This window comes from Cyprinodon tularosa, unplaced genomic scaffold (genome assembly GCF_016077235.1).
Source record: "Cyprinodon tularosa strain WSP-4 unplaced genomic scaffold, ASM1607723v1 ctg49, whole genome shotgun sequence".
NCBI classification, from domain to species: domain Eukaryota; kingdom Metazoa; phylum Chordata; class Actinopteri; order Cyprinodontiformes; family Cyprinodontidae; genus Cyprinodon; species Cyprinodon tularosa.
This window is the reverse complement of record NW_024039218.1, coordinates 685,150-708,164: the sequence shown is the minus strand read 5'-3', so window position 1 is coordinate 708,164 and position 23,015 is coordinate 685,150. Positions and strand designations below refer to the sequence as shown.

General features: G+C 38.4%; 1 protein-coding gene across 1 annotated transcript; it reads left to right on the top strand.

Moving 5' to 3' along the window:
• Nucleotides 1-2,175: 2,175 nt before the first annotated feature.
• slain1a (SLAIN motif family, member 1a) lies at nucleotides 2,176-23,015 on the top strand. Its single transcript, XM_038302460.1, has 9 exons — nucleotides 2,176-2,741; nucleotides 6,736-6,872; nucleotides 11,029-11,145; nucleotides 12,780-12,890; nucleotides 14,953-15,102; nucleotides 19,464-19,793; nucleotides 19,972-20,160; nucleotides 20,250-20,577; nucleotides 22,219-23,015. The coding sequence occupies exons 1-9, from the start codon at nucleotides 2,308-2,310 to the stop codon at nucleotides 22,292-22,294; spliced, it is 1,872 nt and encodes a 623-aa protein (XP_038158388.1). The 5' UTR covers nucleotides 2,176-2,307; the 3' UTR covers nucleotides 22,295-23,015.

Here is a 23,015-nt window from a genome sequence, read left to right as displayed (position 1 = left end):
GCCTTACGTAAACATATCGCCATATCGATCAGAATGACCACTTGTTTTAATTATCCACCCGAAAAAAAAAAAAAAAACATACTCCACTATACCTTTAACATGCATTTGACATATCTCCTTGCATCCATGTTGCCTAGAGTTTATTTAGATGTATATTTATATGAAGTTGTATAGTTTTGAGGGATGAGACCTATGAAAGTATGGGATCAAACTTACTTTCCATTACTGTCAGTTTTTACCATCACAGTCTCAGTTGTTGTCACTGTTGTTGTGTGTTGCTATGAAGGAGACAAAAAAAAAAATCATAATGAGAATTTACCCAAGTATTACCTTATATTAAAGCCTGATTCCTAAAATTTTAAGCTCTGTTATTAAAAAAAAGTCAGTAAAAATGAGGATAAACACGTAGAACGGCCTTATGTAAATATATCACCAGAGTGAGTTAGGAGGATGACTTATTTTGGTGATCCACCTGGAAAAAAGTGTCAGGATTTGGTTGAGGTTTTTGGACCCAAATGCAGAGGCAGGGAGGCAGAGGGGAGTTTCTTGATGATTTAACGATGAGTAATCAAACAACTGAACATGGAGGCAGGAATCTAAAAATACACAAATCAAACAAGAAAACAAAGTCAAACTAACCAAAACCATGGAGACATTGAGGGGAAAACCATCACGAGGAAGAAAAACTCAATGAGACCGAGTTGGAGGAAGTTTGACGAGGAACCAGCACTGAAGAACTGCACAGAGAGATTATTTATGGGAGACTGAAACAAAGAGAGGGCTAACGAGCAGATAGGGAACCAAGACTATGACAAAAAGAACATCCTCCACTATACCTCAAAATACTGCAGGGAATCAATTTGTTTGCACAGGTTTTCTATGTGAATTTCTTTACTCTCTTCAGTTAAAAGTAAAACATCTACAATCAAGGGCGTATGTTTGATTCAACTTTGGTAGGGACACTATTGGTCTGATGTCATTGGTCCTATGCAAAAATATGCATGCTTGTTTGTTATGCTTGACGTGAAAATCAGGGTGTATATCATTTAAAGAGTAAAGCAGCATTTCTTGCTACATTTATACAAATGTTATAAGCACTACACACACTAGATGCTGTTTTTCAATGTTTGAAGCATCATCGGCTCTAATGAACGTAGAATTAGGACTATTTTCCACTCCAAATTACCAGCAACTAAGACAGTAGGTAAATCTGTGCCTATTTAACCAAATATAGTCTAAATATGTCTGTTATATGTGGATTTATCCTGTATTTTCTTTTGAATGTATAGAATTGTGCAGAGGTAAACAGAGGTAAACCCCACTCTTATCTTTTAAATGTTCTCTTTGTATCATTAAATAAAGAAAAATAATAGATTCAACGGATGCCAAATTAATTTAGTTTATTTAATCAGCACCTGAACTAGAAGAGGAGCTGACACTGAGCATTTAGAACATTAACTTCACTCTACAAGTTGTACATCTAGGCTTTAGTTACTCTGTTTAACCCATTTCGTGTATTTTATCTAGGGCTGAAACAATTAATCAGAATAATCGATTATTTGAATAAAGTCAACAAATTTAGTAATCGATTAATCGTTAACTGGAGTATAGATGCTAAAACATGTCTTTAGCTCACAGTGTGACCCACTTAAAGCAGGAATTATACCAAAATTGTAAAAAAATATATGAATATTTTGCATTTTAGATAAATGTTTTTGTCTGTCAGCATTCTCCATACAAAAGTCCTCTACTGCTACAACAATGCTGTATTGTAAACTATCAACATGTTCTTCACATCTAATTGTTGGTAGGGACAAGTAGGTCAGTACAAAATTTTGGTAGGGACATGTCCCTTTGGTCCCCATGTAAACCTACGCCCATGTCTACAATAGCATTTCCCTTGAAAACAGGATTAAAATTAAGATATTATAGCTGTGATATAGCCAAATATTTTTTCAACATTTTTCACAAAAAGTATATGTTTATTTTCCAGAGTAAAATGTAAATATTAATAGAAATAGGGAGAAATTTGCAACTTTAATGCACACATCTTTGATTTGGAACATGTTTAGAGCGTCTATAATAATCTCTCTCTCAGTGGTGTGATGGGAATTTAGCTCCAAGCTGCGGACCAATGGGATGCAGGCTGTGCAGTCATCCCAGCAGCAGCAGCAGCAGCAGCAGCAGCAGCATCACTGTCTGTCTGTAGTAGCTTTAAGGGGGGAATCTGGATACCCTCTCTGAATAGAAAGGGACTCTTTGCAGACAGGCCGTGCTTCCTACTCCTCTAAATGTGCTTCTTATTCAATGGAAGCAGAGGTGCTGAACCCCCACAGGATGGCGGACGTCAACGGCAACAATAAAATCGCCAACGCGGAGCTGGAGGTGCTGAAGCTCCAGGAGCTGGTAAGAAAATTGGAGAAGCAAAACGAACAATTGCGGAGCAGAGCGAGCGCTGGAAACAATTGCGCCGTGGGCCCTCATCTCCAGAGCCCGCTGTCCTGTCTGCATGGGGCCACGGCGTGTCTGGCTGACGCTTTCTCTTCCAAATATGATGTTTCGAGTCACCCGTGTTTCTCCACGCCACGGGGACCGCCGGGAGAGCCGTTCGCTTATTTTCAGCCGAGCTGCGCGTCTCCTGACGCCCCCGTGGAGGACAGTGGCGCCTCCGCCACGGTGCTGGATGAGGTGGATGTTTTGGACCTGAACACCGTGCTCCCTGTTGGAGAGCCCGATAGCTGGTAACCACCGTGTTTTTGTTCATAAAAAAAAAAGGCTGAGTAAGATTTCTAAGCAAAAACATGTTTGTTAAGCAAAACATGTATTTAAGATCATCCAACATGCAGAAAAATGAAGAAATCTTAAAGAACATTTCATTAAAAGCAAACGCCGAAGATATATGTCAAGAATAAAGACACCCAAGAATAGAGCTTTACATGTGATCTTTGTTTATTTAGATTTAAGAATGCCAAACATCACCAATAGTTGCATCATTGACCAAAACACAGTTAAAAAGCCAGAGTTTTATTATATATAATGCATTAAAGCTCCACCTGAATATTTCACAGAGCAATAAATACTTTAGACTTGTGATTATTGTAAGCAGACTTTTATATCAATGTGAAAGTTCTGCCTGGTTCTGCTGGAGTTTTTTTCCTGTTAAAAGGGAGTTTTTCCTCTCCACTGTCGCTACAAGCATGCTTAGTGTGAGGGATTGCATTCCAGTCAATGAGTCGATGCAATCAACCGGTTTTCCTTAGATAGAAAACTTTGAATCAATTTGACTTACCGGTAATGATCTGGTGAACTGTAAAGTGCCTTGAGATGAGATGTGTTGTGAATTGGTGCTATAGAAATAAACTGAATTGAATTGAAAGTTTTCTAAATGGAAAATTTTAAAAAAGTTTACTGTTTTTTCAAATATAGAACAATTATCCAAACGACAATGATTAAATTTGATGGTCATGTCTAGAGATGCAGTGGTCCAAAATATGAATTAGTCAGTTTACCCTCATGGTGGTGAAGGATACCATAAATCCGGTGGATTTTTATTCGTTTTTGACCTTTAAATGGATTAATCGAAGCAAATCTCCACATTTTGTGTTAAGAAATGCATCATATTTTAAAAAAAATTTAAAATTAGTAATTTAAAACATAAGTGGAGACAGTAGCCTAAGGACTGCTATCCCTTCATTTGGTAGATTAAACCCTACTACAATCACCTAAAGTTCTACAAGAGCTTTTCACTCTTTATTTTTCACAGTGTTTAAGAAAGATTGGCAAAGATAACAAAAAATCAGTTATAAGGGAAATAAGGATCTGATCCCTGCATCTTTTATGTTAACAGCTATAATATAATATACAGCTATGTCTATAGCTATGTACTGGTTATTTAATGTCCAGGTGCACAGTTTAACATTGTTAAAACACTTTGCAGTATTATTTATTGTCTATCTTTTAGCTCTTTACTATTATGTTATTCTTATGCCTTTTTCTAAGCTCCACAATTGTGTTTTTTCTATAATCTTTTGCTGCTGTAAACACCAGAATTTCCCCCATTTTGGTACAATAAAGGGATTTAATATTCTATTCTATTCTATTCTATTATGTGAAGCTGTACTTAATTTATTTGCTTACTTTTCTTAATAAATCAAATAAATTAATGTAAAACATTCTGTTTTTCTGTACAGAAAGTTAGAAAATGAAGTATTTCTTTATGACTAATTTACACTAAATAAGCTCCTAAACCTGTTATGTTAAGTTCTAGTTATTAATTTGAATTAGAAGAACTTATTTCTATCTCTCTAGTTTGATAAAAAAAAAAAAGTAGCAAGCCAAGAAAAGCTTGCAGGATTTATTAAAGACTGGTTGCTGATGGGTGGAAAAAGGTCTTGTGAAAAGTTGTGTCTGCTTTGATTATGGTGTTTATTCTTCTCATGTTAAACTCTGTCATATTGAATACTTGTGGACTTTTTTTTCTTAAGGAAGAAAAACAATATAATAGATCAGAATCTTTGGATGTTCGGAGCAGCATATGTTCTGGGATGAATTTAGAAACAATGACCTCCTTCAGTCTATGATCAAACAGCTAGGCTTTGTGTGTGCTGCTCAGCCCCAGGCTGAACTAGCGTAACGCACAGTAGCTGTTGACTTGGGTTGCTCTCACACTGACATGCTGACTACTGAAGCTGCTTTATGCATTCGATGTGAGGAGGTGGAGGATGTAGCATGCAGCTTATTGCAAAGTTGTTCTCCTACCCTGGTGTATCCTTTTTCCATCTAACACGACGAGCTGACCTTAAAATCTCTCTAACACTCTGGCCTAGTTGTTGAATTTAAGGTCACTCTTGTCCTTTTTATGTTCTTTAACTTGAATCGTCCAGGAATAGATCCCAGTTTTATTTTAGCCCTCTATCATGTGTAGGTGTAATTCTATGCAGAAAACGAGACATGTTACTTGTTTTCACTAAATAAGGCTTACAGAGTTAAATAGAAAACAGCAACATTTCTATTGAAAAGTCAAATAATGATAAATAAGTTTTATTTTTGGATTTCATATATTACTATTTGGGAGCTTAGGTAAGAAGCAGCAAAGACTCTTTATTAGCATGATTGCATACCAAGGCTTCAATAAATGTATTTAAACTCTTATTTCTAAGGGGTGGGTTTAAAAGTAGAATCGTTCTCATGTTTGCAGGTTTACTTCTTCTCTGCATGTTCTTCATTGGCAGCTGTGAGTTGTTAAGATGTTTGACCTAAGTCGTTATGATACATGTTATAAATGTAACGATTCAGAACAGAGGACCCTGTATTCAAGGACAAAGACAGTGGAATTTTTCAAAAGTGTTTATTTAGAGCCAGTGGACCGGAGTAGCAGTGGCTAGGGCTTCTATCACAGGAAACTCTGCAGGAGAGAAACACGGGTTAGCGACAATGATAATCTGACGGAGGATGATTCTCCATGTGAGTTCCTAACCTGGTTTAACAGTTCAGTCCGTGCCCAGAGACAAGGTAGGATCCAGTCGGTCTGCTGCCAACAAGATGCAGCGGACGCAGCCCAGAGGATTCCAGATGTGGAGAACATGCGGTAGTCCGAAGCCAGGTCAGGCAAACAGATCAGAACAGGCAGGCTCAGAGGTCCATAAGTCCAAATACATTTCAGGCAAACCATTCAGATGAGAACAGGTCAGAATCAGAAAATCAGAAACACCAAGCAACTCTAAAAACACTTTCACCAATGGCTAGAGAGAACAAGAACAATCTAGCCCTGATGACTGGATGCAAGCACCTTAAATAGAGGCAGCAGCAGGTGGATCAGATGGAAGTTAATGAGCAACCGGGCAGGGTTGGATGGGTGAATGGAGTGAGTAATTAAGCCAGTCATCAGCGCCAAGATCATGACAATAAATCATTGTCTTCTGTGATTAACAGCGAAGCTAAGGATTCATGGTGAAGTTACATATTCTGTAGAAAGTCCTAACTGTAGTAAAGGAGACCCCCAGCATAATTCATCCACCCTGTGCTTGACAGCCAGTACAGAGGTTTTCTGGCTTTGAAGATTCACTTTAACTCAGTCCAGATTAGGGCTGCAACTAAAGAATATTTTGCCAATGTAATAATCTTTTGATTATTTGTCCTATTAGTTGATTAATAATTGGATAGTGAAAGGATCATCAAAGAAGATTTTCTACAGAATTAAACCAGGTGAACTTTCTATTAGTGGAGTTCTAAATAGATATTGACAGAAGGAAATGTTTTTCTTTTTATCTCAAATGTAAAGTATTTATATATATTTTCACAATTACGGCATAGTTATTGCTCTAAGTAGTTTGCTCCGTCAGCTAAAGGCATATTTTATAGTCTCTATGCTCCTCTTAACATTAAATCGATTACTGAGTTAGTTGACAATTATTTCAATAATCGATTAATCACGATTAATCTGATTAATTGTTTCTGATCAATCGTTCTCCTATGGGAAAAGAGCAGAGAGCAGTTTAAATGAATATTGCACGTTAAAGCTACCGATATATACTGTATATGTTTTGCCTTATAAGTTTCACTGATTGAGTCATAATTTAAATTCTATAACTGTGGTTTAGCTTATGCAGCCTGTCCAAAATGTTTTGAATTTAACATACACCCTCTGACACTTTTTAAACTCCATTAAACTCTCACTTATCATTCTGGTTTTGAATCAAGGCTGCAGAATATGACTTCAGTGCTTCTGTGTCTCAGGCTGTATGTGAGTCCCAGAGCCAAGCCACCCAGTGAAAGCATGCTCAGCCCTCTTCAGTGGTGCAGGCAGGTCCTGGACCACCCTGGGCCTGAGGTGGCGCTGGCTAAGATGACGCTCTGTCACAGACTGGACCAAGGTACAGTGTACTTATTACTCAGATTACCAGGATTCATCCACCATCACAATTTAGACACCTTTACTTGGCTATCACTTTGTGAGGAAAAATTAGGAAAATTTATTTAACCATGGTTCTCTTCTTTAATCACAACTCTGTGCATAATAATAAAAAGTATTTTTATATTTATAGGTATGTTCTACCTTTAAATTGCAGATATTTATTGTTAGAATTTAAACAATGAAAAAGGAAGATTGTAATACGATTTTTTTTTTTTTGTCTCTTCCTCCCCGATATAAAATCACTTTTTAATAACTGAAACTTTGGTGTATTTGTACCTGAGTAGGAGTCATTTAAGACTGTTCAGCCTTTTTTTTTTTCAAATCCACAGGCAGAAATTCCTCTTGTAAAATAAGGAAGAAATGAGGAAAAATGGTGATTGAGAATAGAAAACCAGAGGCATCCCTTGTCTTTGGCTGTTCTATTTTTAACAGCATTAAGATCCCAATTTTTGATAGTAATTGTCTTTTCCCCATGTCTTAAGCATACTAAAAATAAAGATCTCAACTTGCTCCTAATGATGAAACATTGTCTGCTGGGTGAAGATTCTTCCAGAGAACGATTCCCCACCACTAAGGGGTGGACCTGTTATTCCGGTTCAATGTTATGCTTTTTAAGCCATAACAGGCTTTGTTGGGCTATTCTATAAAGCTTGGAACTCAATGCTAATCCATACATTCTGAATTGAAAAAGCTTCCTGGATGGGAAGCAAAACGTCTTTGAACTTGGAAAACAAAGTCCAGTGGTTTGTTTATTACTGTAACTTGTTTTACGTTTTTGGACTGCTGGGTAAAAGTAAAATATTTTAGAATCTGGCTTTATGAAAAATAGCACACTTTAAGTGCAGATGGGGTGCCCTTCATAATTAGTGGGACCTCTGATTATTATGTGTAAAGAACCTTAGAAATAATTAAAATAATCTTTAATTCTAGATTCCAACACTTAAAATAAATCCTGCCTTTAATTCCAGCACATTTACTCAGCATAACTAAATCTACTACAATATTTGTCTTCCGTTTAATCTTGATTTTTTTCTGAGTTTATTCAAGCATTTAGGAAACCTTCAATAGAACTTTGTGGTATTGTGTTGTACAAAAATGTTGTGTCTCAGAGTCCCTGTTCTCTTTGGGTCTTCTTTGAGTAAGGCTGATGTTTGCTGTTCATTTCAGGTCACAAAATAGTAACAAAAAATTAGCTTCTCACCCAAACTTTTCCTATGCCTCTACCCCAATGATTCAGTCTGCTAGGACTAGAGCAATGAGGAGACTGCTGAGGGAATTTAAAAGAGAGCAAAAAATGTCTACATAACCACTGGTCATTTCAGCTCTGCTCCGATTTGAACCATGTATGTCAAATATTGTCTAGTTTTCTGAATGCCAATGAAAAAAAAATTTTTTCTAACTCTTTTTCCAAATCAAGTTTTAAATCTGTATAGTACAACAAAGTATTAGGACCAGGCTAGAGATTAATTTTTTTTTTATTAGAGAATAAAGTCATAAAATTACTTTATGCGAGTTTATTCTTGTAATTTTATAACTTTATTCTTGTAATTGTATGACTTTATTCTCATAATATTGTTTAAAAAAAATAAAAAAAATCTCTAGCCTGGCAACAATACCCATAGTGTAGAAGCCCTGAACGCTGTTAATAGAATAAAGAACATGTATTACCATAAATCCTTACTGAAGTTTTTACCCCTTGTCATCCATAAATCATTTTTATTGATCATTGGACCGCTGCACAAGAAATAACTATAGTTTTACAGCCTGTATTTGGATGGAAACCTTGAAATAGTGCATAAATTGACTGAAGAGTCTAAATATTTAAGTCTAGTAACACATGGTAGAAAAATGTTTAAAAGAATATAATTTAAGCACTTTACTTTGTGCTGAGCTTAACATTGTTTTTGTTATCACTGATTTAATGTTTTTCAATGTTGTTTCATGGTTGTTTTTGTTTTGAACCCTTTATCCTGGAAGTTTAAAGAATTATTTTTAGCTTCAGTGCTAATTTAAGCCAGATGTCTTTCCTAGGACGTTGACCATTTTTTTCCTTATCTCTTCATTTTGCAAAAAAAAGAACTTACCGGTAGTACTGTTCATTGTGTTTTTTAGTGTTTAAATTCATAAAACTGAGACAAACAAGAAGCTGTTATCTTGTATAGCTAACAATAGTGAGCATCATTTTAATAAGAAATAGTTTTTCCAAAACTAAACAAATAATTAAACTTTATTTATCTCACATTGGAGAAATTTACCTCTGCATTTAACCCATCGCCTTGGGGAGCAGTGGGCAGCCATGGTGGGGCGCTCGCTGAGCAGTATTGGATTAAAGGTCTTGCTTAGAGACACAGAGTGGCAGTCTGTGGGAGTGGGGTTCAAACCCAGAACCTCAGGATTCCAAGCTCTATGCCCTAACCACTAGGCCGCCACTCCCCACAATTTTTGTTTTATCTTTATTTTTTTAATAATCTAGTCTAATCCCACATCCCAGTTCTGACGTTAGCTTGTCTAAACTCAGGATAAAAATACCATTCAGGTGGTTCTGTAGTATCTGTTGAAAATATTGCATTCAATTTGTATTTTAAAGTCAGATGGCCCAGGCTGTGTGTTGAAAAAATAAACAAAGCATCCATTGAAGAAAGAATTTGGATTAGGTTAATATTAGGTTAGAAATAGGTAAATAATAAACAGTAAGTTGTACTTCTAAAGGGTTGTCCAATGTTAAAAAATTTAACATACAAAGCATTGTGGTCTGTATTTTTGAGGTTGTTTCTTAACTATTTGAATGAATAAATTGGAGAAAATCATACCTTTAGCTTTTTTTTCTTTAGTACAGGTAAGCCTGTTATTTTAAGCAAATCTGGCTATAGAATAGGCTAAAATAAGCCATAACAACAATTTACAGTAAAGAAAATCAGATGAATCACCGCTTTTCGCTAAGAACATAACCGTGTTTAGAATTTGTTACCATTATCTGGGACAAGGGATTATTAAAATGACCAAAATGTTAATATGAGATTTACTTGTGTATAATGTATATATAAATGCAGTAGCTGGTACATAGAGCATGTGTGCCAATAAATAATATCAGCCGCTGGATCCCATTCTTAGCTCTCATGCATGGGGATATGGTTACCATAGAAACACTGGTTACATTTAATGCATATTTGGAGAGGATTTCAGTGCTTCAGTTGCCCCAGCAGTTCAGTTGCCTGCTTAAGAGACTCTTATGCGATAAAAGCCCATAGCTGTTGGATGCATGTTCGCAAGATGTTGATGTACATGGATTGTTCTCAAAATGGTTCCCTGTGATTAAATATTCTCATACTGTGGGCCTTCGCCCACCCTGTGAGTCAGTAATGAGGATGTTTAAAGGACTTCTTCTTTCTCTCAACTTGGCCCTTCTCCTCAGGGGACCTGAATGCACCCTTGTGTCTTGAACAAACCAGAAGCAGTTTGGTAACTTGCTGTGAATGCTGGTTTTATTCGGTAATGGTTTTAACCAAATTGTGTGAAGAATGCAAAACGGTTCACTTTGTCAGGAGAGTGCCTCTCTCAGACTGCTAATCAGTGTTTATACACTGGACAGATCACAAAATGAAGGAACATTAACCTATAAAACTAATTATATTAGCATCTATAAAGCCTAAAGAACTTACTCCTTTACTACATTTCAGTCAGCGATCAGTTTATAGATTATTGACCATTATTGTAACTTCTTTAAATAATATAAAGTAGCACAGTCTTGAGCATATAAAATATGAACTATTGGAAACATATGCAAATAAATGCAAGCTCAGATTTTTAAGTAGTCCGTGGATCTAATTTCATTTTTGGAAAGTGATTTAACCTACATGCACAATCCATGCTTAACCTAAGACCAAAAAAAAAAAAAAAAAAAATATAAAAAATCTATGCTTTATCCCAATAATCTGGTATTGGAGGCTTTTTGGACTCAACCATTTAACACATCAATGCTTATCTGTAAAGGGCAGATTAACATGGGTCAGTGTGTGTTAAACTGTATTAATCAATGTGCTGGTGGGGAGTTGTGTAACTTAGGGGAGGCAATCAGTCTAACATGTGCTTCATTGCATGCAATGTTGTTTCTGCAGCAAAGCGATGGAGAGGGGGGTCTTCTGTCCGTCCGTACAGCTGCATAGAGGGACTGTCCACGCTCAGCTTACCCATCCTGCCTTACACTAAACCCGCTGCACTAACTGAGACCAGAGGTAACACTAAGAACCAAGCAGGTCCACAGATGATTAAACTGACGATAAAGATTATCCTGATCAATATGAAGGGTTTTCATCATATTTATTTTGTTTATCACCTGCTGTGCTTAGTTTAGATTAAAAAAAAAGAATAGTATAAGAGAAATTGGAGGGATTTATGGGATATGCAAAATAGTTAATAGGTTGTGTTTCTTGGAAAACTTTTTTTATTCCTTGTTTCTTTTTACCACACAAGTCACTCTGTTTATTTTGATTAACCAAAACTTAAAAACTGAACATTTTGGGACGGATGTATCTGCAGCCCCAAATAATAAATGCAAATCTTTTGGTGGACATCTCTACTGATGCAACAATCTGGCGCCATGGATGGCTGCCTCGGTGTGTTGGTACGCTGTAGGGCAGACTGCAGTGTGTCATACGGTCTGCAGAGAAGGTTATTGGCTGCAATCTTCAATCTCTCCAGGATCTGTACGCCTCCAGTACTCTGATGCATGCAGGAAATAATGTGGCTAATACCTTGCATCCAAGCCCCAAACTATTTCAGTTATTTACCTCTGGCAGGTGGTTTCAGTCCAGCAGGACCACACGCCTCAAGAACAGTTTCTTCCCATCTGCTACCAGCCTTATCAGCAAGGCCCAGAGAACGCTGTGACACTAACACTGCCTCTGTCCCTCCACCGTTCAGGACCTACACCAACGTGGCATCTCAAGATCTCTAGCATTAAATTAACACACAGTCTACTGTATACTTTATATTGTATATAGTAGATTTTATATTGTATATAGCTATAGATTATGTATTCTGTAAATATATCCAATTTGTCTGCACCATCAACACCAAGTCAAATTCCTTATAAGTGCAACTTACTTTGCAATAAACCTGATTCTGATTGTGATTCAACTCTTTAGTTTCTGGCTGTACTTTTTTGGCAAAAAAGTTCAAGCTCATTTTAATTTAGAGAGCATCCAAGAAACAATAACTTTCAAATTCTCTTTTCAAGGCTTGTGGCTACTTCTTAGTTCAAAAATGGGTTATACACCATCAGTTTCTGGGTAAAGGATGATAATGAACCATGTGAGTTGTTCAAGGTTGTGAGGATGTTGCTATCTAACTAATCCTGTTTTATAGGTTTCAGTGAATTCATCCCTGAATGTTCACACAATACTGTTTTACAGTACTTTTCTTACTAATTAGGGGACTTCTGATGGCGGTTGGTTGCTGACTTTTTTAAATGTAAAGCATATTTTCAAAGCATTTGTCATTGTCTTTCCTTTGCTTTATGTTGGTCTAACTTATTTTTATTTATTTAGGTTTTTAACTTTAGATATTTAAAGTCCATTAGATTCTGTTTGGAAAAATGTCCATCAGAGAAAAGCCGACTTCCACTTCAAATCCATGTCTCGTTCTACTCCAAATTAATCTGAAGGTTGTGCCAAAAGCAGCTGTTACTTCAGAAATACAGTGAGACATTACTGTATTAACATAACCCAGATTCTCACAGAACCTACTCCCTGCAGTGTAAAATCAGATTACAGTAAATTGTAGAGCAGGGATTATATGATCAGATCCTCAAGATGTTTGAAGAGAAACTCGGCTTAAATACTTCCTGTTCTGTTTCTTTCCCTTTAAGCTCCGCTTTCGGTATCTGCCCAGCCTGTTGTCCAGCCAACTCCCCCTCACAGAACCAGCTCCAGCCTCAATGACAGAACACCCACTTTCCTTTCCAACTCAGCTCTTCACAGTAAGACCTCACTTATGTGTTTTCTCTGCTCCACACTTTTAATAGTATTCCTATGCAGGATGAAAATATATATATATTTGTGGATTCAATATTTTTGAAAATCTAGATTAACCTCACTGTAATCTTAGAATTAATCTAGATTTAAACAGCTAATTTGCCAAAGGTATTCATAATGTGTGTGCTGCCTCCAGAATTTAAAAGAAATTGTTTACTTTTTTGCAAAATCACAATTTATTTTCTCTTCTTACTTAAGATTATGAAAAAGTTATAGCTACTTTTTTTTCGCTCTGAGTATTTGCTTTTGCTTAAGTAAATGCTGAGTAACTGCTTTTTTTGTTACTGAGTATTTGCTGCAAAAAATTGTGCCCCACCTGTAATTATAGATGTCCCACTTTAACAACTGTAATATCTGCAAAAATCTGACACACACCTCGCCTCGATCAACTTCTCATCTTTGACGGTTCTCTTCGTGGCGTGCTGGTCATGTATTCTCCTCATGATGGTTCGCCTTGCAGGTACTTTGTAAGATGGTTCACATGTGGCTGCCTGCAGAATGAGCTTGAGAACCTCACCTTGGATGTGGTAATTTCACAGTATGCCTACACAGGTTGAAAGACTGATTAGTTCTCGCCACCTGATATACATTCACGCTAAAATATCAAGGTGAAAGTCGTCATTAATAAATACCCAACCCAACTGTAAGAATACATTTACAGCAATATGTTTTTTTTATTGCCTGATAAGAGCCTGGCATTATCGCAATGTGTTAACGCCAATGATATATATACCATAAATATATATATATATATATATATATATCTAAGGTGAAGCATCTTTACAGGATTCAAAAGTTTGTCTTATGAGGTTTAATGTCTCTGTCATGATGCGATGGTTTACTAGCCCATATGCAGACTCAGACACGGAGGGAGGAATAAAAGTCCAATATTTATTGGAACACGGAGGAATCACAGAGGCTCAGACAGGCATGGTGGCACAGAGAAAACAAACGATCCAGCACAGAGAGACAGACAAACACAGCTTAAATAGGAAGCTTCCTAATCAGCGGACTGGAAACAGCTGATCAAGCCGAGTCCAAACTCTCCAGGCTTGGATCCATTGCGCCCTCTGGTGGGCAAAGTCTCGGATCCTGACAGTACCCCCCCCCCCCCCCCCCCCCCCCCCCCTCAAGGGCGGATTCCAGACGCCCCAAGGAAAACAAAAAAAAAACAAAAAAAAAAACAACTCGCCCATGGAGGGCGAAGGGCAAACCAGGAATGCCAGAAAAAGTCTCAGGTGGCCGGCCATGAAACCAGCAGCAGAGCAGAGTCTCAGAAGCTGCAGGGCCTGGGAAGAAGGCGTCCACTCCGCTTCAGCAGGAAGCACCGGGAGAAACTCTGTCTCCGCTTCCGCATGAAGCCCCGGGAAGGACGCGTCTCCGCTCCCGCAGCTCAGCAACAGGTCCGCCCAATACGGCTCCGCCTCAGGAACAGAGGAATCCAGCAAATGTGGCTCCATCTCAAGGAACCGAGGGATCCACCGACCGTGGCTCCACCTCAAGGAACCGAGGGATCCACCGATTGAGGTTCCACCTCCAAAGGCTCTGGAAGGCGCAGAACAGGCTCAGGGGTCTCTCAGACGGCACAGAGCGGGCTCAAGGGTCTCCAGACGGAACAAAGCGGGCTCTGGGTCTCCTAGACGGCACAGAGCGGGCTCACCAGGAGCGCGTAGAAGGAGTCTGCGGGGCTAGTCTGTTGGCTGGATCGTTCTGTCATGATGCGATGGTTTACTAGCCCATATGCAGACTCAGACACTGAGGGAGGAATAAAAGTCCAATATTTATTGGAACACGGAGGAATCACAGAGGCTCAGACAGGCATGGTGGCACAGAGAAAACAAACGATCCAGCACAGAGAGACAGACAAACATAGCTTAAATAGGAAGCTTCCTAATCAGCGGACTGGAAACAGCTGATCAAGCCGAGTCCAAACTCTCCAGGCTTGGATCCATTGCGCCCTCTGGTGGGCAAAGTCTCGGATCCTGACAGTCTCCTTTATCATTTTAGGTGTTGGTCGCCGCCATGCTGCCATCACGCCTCAGTCTTCGCTGGACAGCGACGTAGGGATGTCGGAGCTGGAGGAAGACTCCATCTCTATGAGCTACAAACTGCAGGACATGACAGATGTGGAGGTCATGGCACGTCTCCAAGAGGAGAGTGAGTCGCCTCTAAAAATATACATCATTAAAAATATATTTTGTTTTTAGTTACATTTAAGCTTGTTTTGGCCTTATAAAGAAACATATGGTGATTTAAAGAATATTTACCTACCAGAAGGGATGTAGATTCTGAGCTACACTTTAGTTTCATCAATTTAAAATGGAAAAGTTTTCACCTCCGTTTTAAGTCACAAAAGCCCCTTCGTATCAATAATACTGATGATGAACAAAAGTGGTACAAAGGCTAACCCATGAGGGACACCATTAGTTATAGTAAATAAAGCAGTGATTTTAGAGAGGCAGTCAGGCATTAAACTAATGATCCAACATTAAGACATTAAGGACAAAGATGAGCTATAATATAAAAATTGTCACGTTGAGGTTTGGAGGACCCAAATGCAGAGGCAGAGAGGCTGAGGTGAATACTTGTAGTTTTAATGAAAAAAAGGTTAACAATGGCAGTCCAAAAAGCCAACTAAAACGTAACAGACCAGAACCATGGAGACATCAAGGGAAAACACGTAGAAGGAGCCAGGGAGAGACGAGGGGAGACGATTGCAGCAATGACAGGACCAGCAACAACAGAGGAACCAACAAAGAATGAGAGCAGAGGGAGAGCATTTAAATAGCTGACAGAGACAAAGTGAGGGCTAACGAGCCGACAAGGAGCAGGTGTGAGGAGACAACGAGGGAGCCAAGGGGAAAGGAACACACACACACACAAGAGGGCAACAGAGGACAACAGAAAAACATGAGAACTAACATAAATCTAGAAATTACAACAAAATAGGAATTAAACCAATAAAACCAGGAAACAAGGAGCAAAGTAAAGCACAACATAACCAAAACCATGACAAATATGATCAATCAAAACCTTTCCTCCCAATAAAAATGCCTTATAATGGTTATCTGATTATAAAAGAGTAAAAAAAAAGTACTTTCTATTAGGGCTGGATTATTACATGAAAAAAAAAGATTTGAAATTGCAGTTGCCCTACATTTAGGTGTTGTTATATTTAATGGGAAATAGACACTAACTCACTACAGCCCTATAGGTGGCGGTAACAACCTTAAAGGGGGTTTATTAATTATGATTGAACCTAATTGATCTTACATTGGAGGAAATTGGCCTCTGCATTTAACCCTCCTTGGGGAGCAGTGGGCCACTGTGTAGCACCACTAGGCACTGGGCCAACACCCACCCAGCTAAATGTAGATCTATGCATGAAAGTTAGATGTAAGCACTTTTCCCACTGATCTTCTCTATTTATTCACTGGATTGCTGATAGCCCGTTGATAGTACATGGTGCTTTGAAGTTACCAGCCGCCATATTGGTGCTCCCTAGTTAAAACCGGTCGGAATGGAAACAATACGTGCACTACAGCAACAACAAAGATTTTTCAGCCAATTTCAGGGGGGCTTAAGACTTTTAGGACAAAGAAATGTATCACTTTCACACACACTTGCTGTTTCATATCATCAGTAGATTACGGTAATTTGTGATAAATAAATAGGCACATCACATTGCATAGTCAGTATGAAGTCAATGAAGTCTATAAATCATGTAATATAACATATTATACAATTCCATCACAGCAGAATTGATGTGATTATGGAGCATATTAATACAGATGTGCCAAAAGTGCTACTTGATTATGTACATGTAATATACAGGTGTTGATTACATTGCTATGGTTATTACATATTACATATAAATTCAAGATTTTACATCAAGACTGAATTACATGTACATGTCTGTTAATGCTATAATATTTTCTTATTTGTAAATTGTGCATGCATAGTGCCATATACTTTTATGCTGTCTCTGTGCATTAGCCTTTAAATCTGACATAGATTTACAACAAGGCTAAATTAATGAAGCAGTTTAATAACTCCACTGAGCTTTAGTTTCTACACTAGCAAAATCACATAAATTGGCAAAATAACAGGCAACATCAAATTCAACAAGAATCTGATAATTTGCATACACTATACATACAAGTATGTATGCACACATGAACATACACTATCCAGTGACTAATTACCTTTTATATTATAACTTACATATGTATGTACATAACATACATGACACAAGATGTGTGTGTGTGTATATATATATATATATATATATATATATATATATATATATATATATATATATATATATATATATATATATATATATATATATATATATATATATATATATATATATATATATATATATATATATATATATATATATATATATTTGTGTTTTTTTTTCCTGTCAACATAACATGCAGTATATTTCAGCACATGATTTTTTTTAAATGACAAATATTGCAAACACTACAAAAACGACAGCGTCAAAATTTACTACATTGACATTTCAGAGTGAATTACTTTCTATTTACTCTACTTTCTATTTTCTAATGTTAGACACAATTTCAATGGCTAACTCAGCTAATGTCTTCAAGTCAGTCTGAGATAGCCAGACTAATGTTACGCTACATACTATACTATAGAAAAGATGTGCGTATGAAGGGCATATATGGATTTTCTTGGTTTGTGCATCTGCTGACTGTAAAATTACCTGTGAAACATTTTCCCAGAGCCAGAAAACTGCCAAATTCTAAACACGTAGTCATTTTTATGGCACGTCTCCGTGAGAATGGAGAGATCAGCACATTTTCCCACGCTAGAGAAAGTACCTGACAGTTCACAGTGGCCAAGGAAGCATCCAAGCCAATAAAAAAGATGAAACTCTAGAGTCAAACTTGTGTGCTTTTGGTTAGCGCAGTGGAAAAAAAATATTAACTTTAACCTTTGAAAATTGTTGACATTCTTTGGATTTAAGTTAAATAAGCTTGCAACTGGACTTATGTAGATCAAACATTTTGGTAGGTGGAGTTAGACCAGCAGGTGGAGGAAGCAGATTGTTATAAATCCAGAGAAATATACAGGAGAAAAAAAGGAGGAAGACATTAACATGTGGCTAAACAGAATCTGATCAAGTAAGATTATTAAATTATGGCACATGTTGCAAGTTGTATGCCGTGTAAGCCAATTAATAATTTGGATTTTGATTCATCTCATACTAAAGGGAAAATAATGTTAAGAGTGGTCTGAACCAGCTGAGCATGTTAATGCTGCAAGCTAATTATTGTGATTTATTAGACTTGCTGAAAAAGCACCCAGTAAAATAAATTCCTAATGCCAGAGTAAAAATAATTTCCTGCCTTTTCAACCGTTACCAGCTGAAGTGCTCCATTTTGCACTACACATGTTACATACATAGAGTTTCAGTTTGTTCTGTTAAAGTCCATAAAAAACTTCATTTCACTAATAGAAAAGCTAGTTTTTGAAAATAACTTGACTCTGTTCCTCTACTATATTGACACGTTAAAGCAAATATGAAGTCGGAAAAAGATCAGTACTGTGATTAAGTTCAATTTATATAGCGCCAATTCACAACACATGTCATCTCAAGGCACTTTACAATTCAACCAGATGATGCAGTCAAGATAATTTAGTTTTCAATCTAACGAAAACCAGCTGAATGCATTGACTCATTGACTGGAAGGCAAACCTTCACACCAAGCATGCTTGTAGCGGAGAGGAAAAACTCCCTTTTAACAGGAAGAAACCTCCAGCAGAACCAGGCTCAGTGTGAGCGGCAATCTGCCGAGGCCGACTGGGGTTCAAGGAGACAGAAGCAGATATGCAGAAAGAAGCAGAGATACAAAAGGCAGCTGTTAGGTTGTTATTGAAGTTGCCTCTTTGCTGCAGTTAGCTAGTGAGCATTTAGTCTTGGATTCTTTTTTTCTCTCCCTTACCCTCCTGCTTACTATACATGGTGGAGAGATAAACATGAGGCCTGTTGATTCAAATGTTCAAATAATTTCACAACCTTTTGGTAACTTTAGGCAAGTAAGCTCCTTTTTTTATATTCCAGATCGGATAAAAATCTGCTTTGCTAGAAAAGCAGGTCATGTGGATTGATGATTAAATGTTCCTTTACTCACTTAGCATTGGTGATTGTAGACCTGGATATTTTCTGCTTTAAATTGAATGAAATTAAATTAAAAGCTGGTTGATATAACTGACCAGGGGCTCTGTTCTCTATAAGGCTAAAAGCAAAAATGCTGATTTAGGGTTGTATACAGAGACTAAAAGGAGTACATGACCTCTAAACAGTTAAGCGCTGAGCTAATAAATTATGTAGAGCATTTCAGAAATCTGCTTGCTATCAGTCTGGTTTACTCAAACAGTAACTGAATAATGGATGAAGGATGTCTGTGAGAGATATATTGTACATTATAATAGTTCAGACTCATCCTTTTGTCATTTTATACCATTGATTCTTTTTTCTTTAGGCCTCCGACAGGACTATGCCTCTACCTCAGCCACAGCTGGCCGTCGCAGCTACAGTTTCTCCTTGCACTCCCTCAGGCGCTGTGAGATGGACCTTGAGGAGGAGGATGAGGAGGATGAGGGCTACGACCAGCTGCCGCCTCCCCAGCCTCGACTCTTCCGTACAGGCTCTATGCAGCGGGGCGGCATGCCCCACTCCCACACCTTCTCCAGCTTCAGAGATTGCAGGCGCAGCTCGGCCAGCCCTCAGTTTTCACTCAGCGGACTCTCTCAGCTGTCTGGACCCTCCAGCCTGATCACAGACACACACTCAGCCTACAGGAGCAGCACAGGTGGGTGTAGAAGAAATGTTGAGCACTAAATATTCTTCCAAATATTTAGAAATTTTCATCCCCACATTAAAAATCACAGAATTTTGGAACTTCTGCATGCAGCTTTATTTTTCAGCCCTTTTTAGGCAGAAAGACGATATTGCAAAACCTGATCAGATCTGTTTATACTGTGAAATAGACAAGCTACAGAGAAGCATGCCCAACTTGATCCGAGCTCCCAGCATGCCCAGTGTTCCCAGTATGCCATGCCTGACCTCCCCTTCCAACCCACCCTCCAATGGCCCCTCCTCTCTGCCATCAATGCCCTCCCTCCGGAGCAGCCAGAGCTTTGACTCGTCCAGCGGGCTCCTCCGACTCCAGTCGTCCAGTAAGGCCCTTGTGTCTACCAGTAAACCAGACACATGGAGCTCATTTCTGCCATAAGCCAATCATATGTTTTTTCTTCATTGTTTTTAGTCCCTTCCCCAGGCCAACTCAGTCAGCGAGTCCAGAGCGTTGGAAACTTCTCCAGCACTCCACGACAGCAGCTGAAAGCTACAGCCTACGTCAGTCCAACGGTTCAGCAGGGGCCCACCTCCACCTCCCTGTCCACTTCTGCCAGTTTGAGCTCCATCCCAAGCAGCACAGCACTTCCCCAGCCCCTAAAAGCCAGCGGGAGTATGCTGCCACAAGCCCTAAAAGCCAACCAGCCGGCTGCCCCGCGCAGCTCCCTTCCTCGCCCAGCGTCCTTAGTGGGAGCGAGCGGACTTCCACGAGCGAGTAAAATCATGCAACCTACACGCAGGTATGGTCCAAAGCACAGCACCAGGTACGCATCTCTGAAGGTTCCGACTATGATCTGTTCCACATGCTGTGGCTCTACCCTAAACAGGCCATTCATGCACTGCACACAGTGATGCTAAACACAAAATATCTCAAACACTTAACAGCACTCATGGTCTGTTGGTCATCAAAAATGAAACAATGCATTAGCAGTTACTCCATTCTGATTCACCTTTTATCCTAATAAAATTCCTTATGGGTGGAGGTAGTGATCAGACAGGAAACAATTGGAGAGGGAAGATATGCAGCAAAGGTTCTAATGTATTTTATTTAATCCAAGGTGAATAAAAGTAGGAATAATTGCCTCATTACAAGGGGATCCCCTAAACCAGAAGTCAGGCGTGGTTGTTTGATGATTGTTATCGGGCTGCCTGCTGTTTTATGGGGGGGGCAGCAGTTCTAGGCCATTCTGCCATAACATCCAGGGGAGTTTTGATAATTGGGAGGCTGTAAGCCAAAATACACTTTTTTGTTTTGAGAGCAAGCTGCACAGAATTTTCCATCAACCTTGAATTGTTTTGTCGCTGGGCTCCGAATAGCGAATCCAATATTCTGAATCTGACTGGCTTTTCCGCCATGAGGCAAGCATGCAAATCCAAGATATTATCCCATTTCACCTTCCAGTAAAACCACCGCTGCCAGCTTGCGTTCAATTGCACTCGGCATACGGCTCAGCTCACAGTCCTGCTCGTTTACAGCCTTTGTGAGCGTGTCAGTTTTATATCCTGTTTTTTTTTAACCATTTCAAAGTAAGTTATTGCCGAATATATAACTATATTTATTATTATTTTCTTCCAACCCTGATAAAAAATTATTGGCTTCAAAGTGAAGCTGCCTCTCCCCGTCTGTGTACCACCCATTTCATATCAAAACACTTTGGAAACCTGAACAAAATCTGAGACTAGAGGCATAAAAAAAAAAAAAAGAAAAATGTCCAGGACTTAGACATTAATTTAAAAAGAAACCTGCTAATCTGTGCTGATTAGCTGCTAAAAGAGCCACTCGGAAACATTGCATTCTACCTCACATGATTTCTCCCTGATGGGAGAAAGGGGGTGTTTGTTTACATTGCTGGTGCAGCACAGATGAGGCAGTTATTCGGAACCGCTCATTTTCACAGGTGAGGGAGGGGCTGCTGCTCAGACAGCAAAAACTCATGATGGATGCTCAGAGATGCATTTATCAAACAAAGTACCTCATTTGTGCATGATTCTGATGAAGGAACTGAATTAGAACATAGTTAAAAGCTCAAAAAAGTTTATTTTGCATGATATAGGTCCTTTAAATAAATAGCTCCGCACTGTTTAGAGCCAGCTGGAGGGGTTGGAATAAGTATTATAAAGTCCATCTCATCAGGATTTCCACAATGCAATCAAACTGTGTTAAAAACTGCTGCACTTTTTTTATGCTTCTCCATGACTTGATCTGTTTGAAGAGAAGCTCCAGCAACTGTCTGATAACACTAACTTGATGTAACCTTTTAGCTTTGGCTCTAGATAAGCCAGATGTACATATTTTGAAGCATCTTTCTTGTTATTATGTATGTTTTTTTTATGTCATGTTAGTTTGGATGCTCAATAGACTTGTTTCCTTCTGTCCACAGTTTGCTCGCCGCTCCAAAGAGCCTGGCTGCTCTGAGTGCCCTGAGGGACGGCAGCTGGAAGGACGGCTGCTATTGACCCCTAACGGACTGAGATGGAGGGAGGCTGAGGGCTGCACAGGGTTACCTACTGCTTAAAAGTGATGCTGCCACCAGATCCCACAGAAAGTGACTGTTAACGTGAACACAAAAATCTGCAATGTAACAGGGTTAGGGATCCAGCAGGCTGGATCTACACGCCCTGCTTAAACACCATAAAACGACAGGCAATACTCTGACAATAAGATGCTAAATGTGAACAGAAAAAAAAATCCTCCTCCATGCTTTGTTCATTTCTTTTGAGTTGCAGTTGTTGATAATATAACTTTAATACATTAAGCCTAAAGCTTACAGATTTTTTTCTGTGCTTATTTTGGTGAGTATTATTAATTTGTCATTATATGCTATGATATATAAACAGAACCTGAAACTGGAGTGAAATTACTGCCTGTTCAATTAAAAGTGGTGTTTTTTTTTTTCTTGATAGTTCTGTTTTACAGCTGGACTTTGCAGCACTTTATATGAGAATCATGATTCACCTGTAAAAGTAAATCACCTAATTTGTTTTTAATTTAGATGTAACATTCTTTTGTATTCGTGCTCAGATTTCATATTAAAGCGAGTTTTCTTTCATTTTCTGTTATTAAGTCTTTAAAGTTGTTTGGTAAACCTAAACACTGCAGTGATATTGCACATGCTTTTTATGAATCACAAACAAACAAGAGGGGCTTAATTTTTAAAATAAATTAATGATTTCAAAG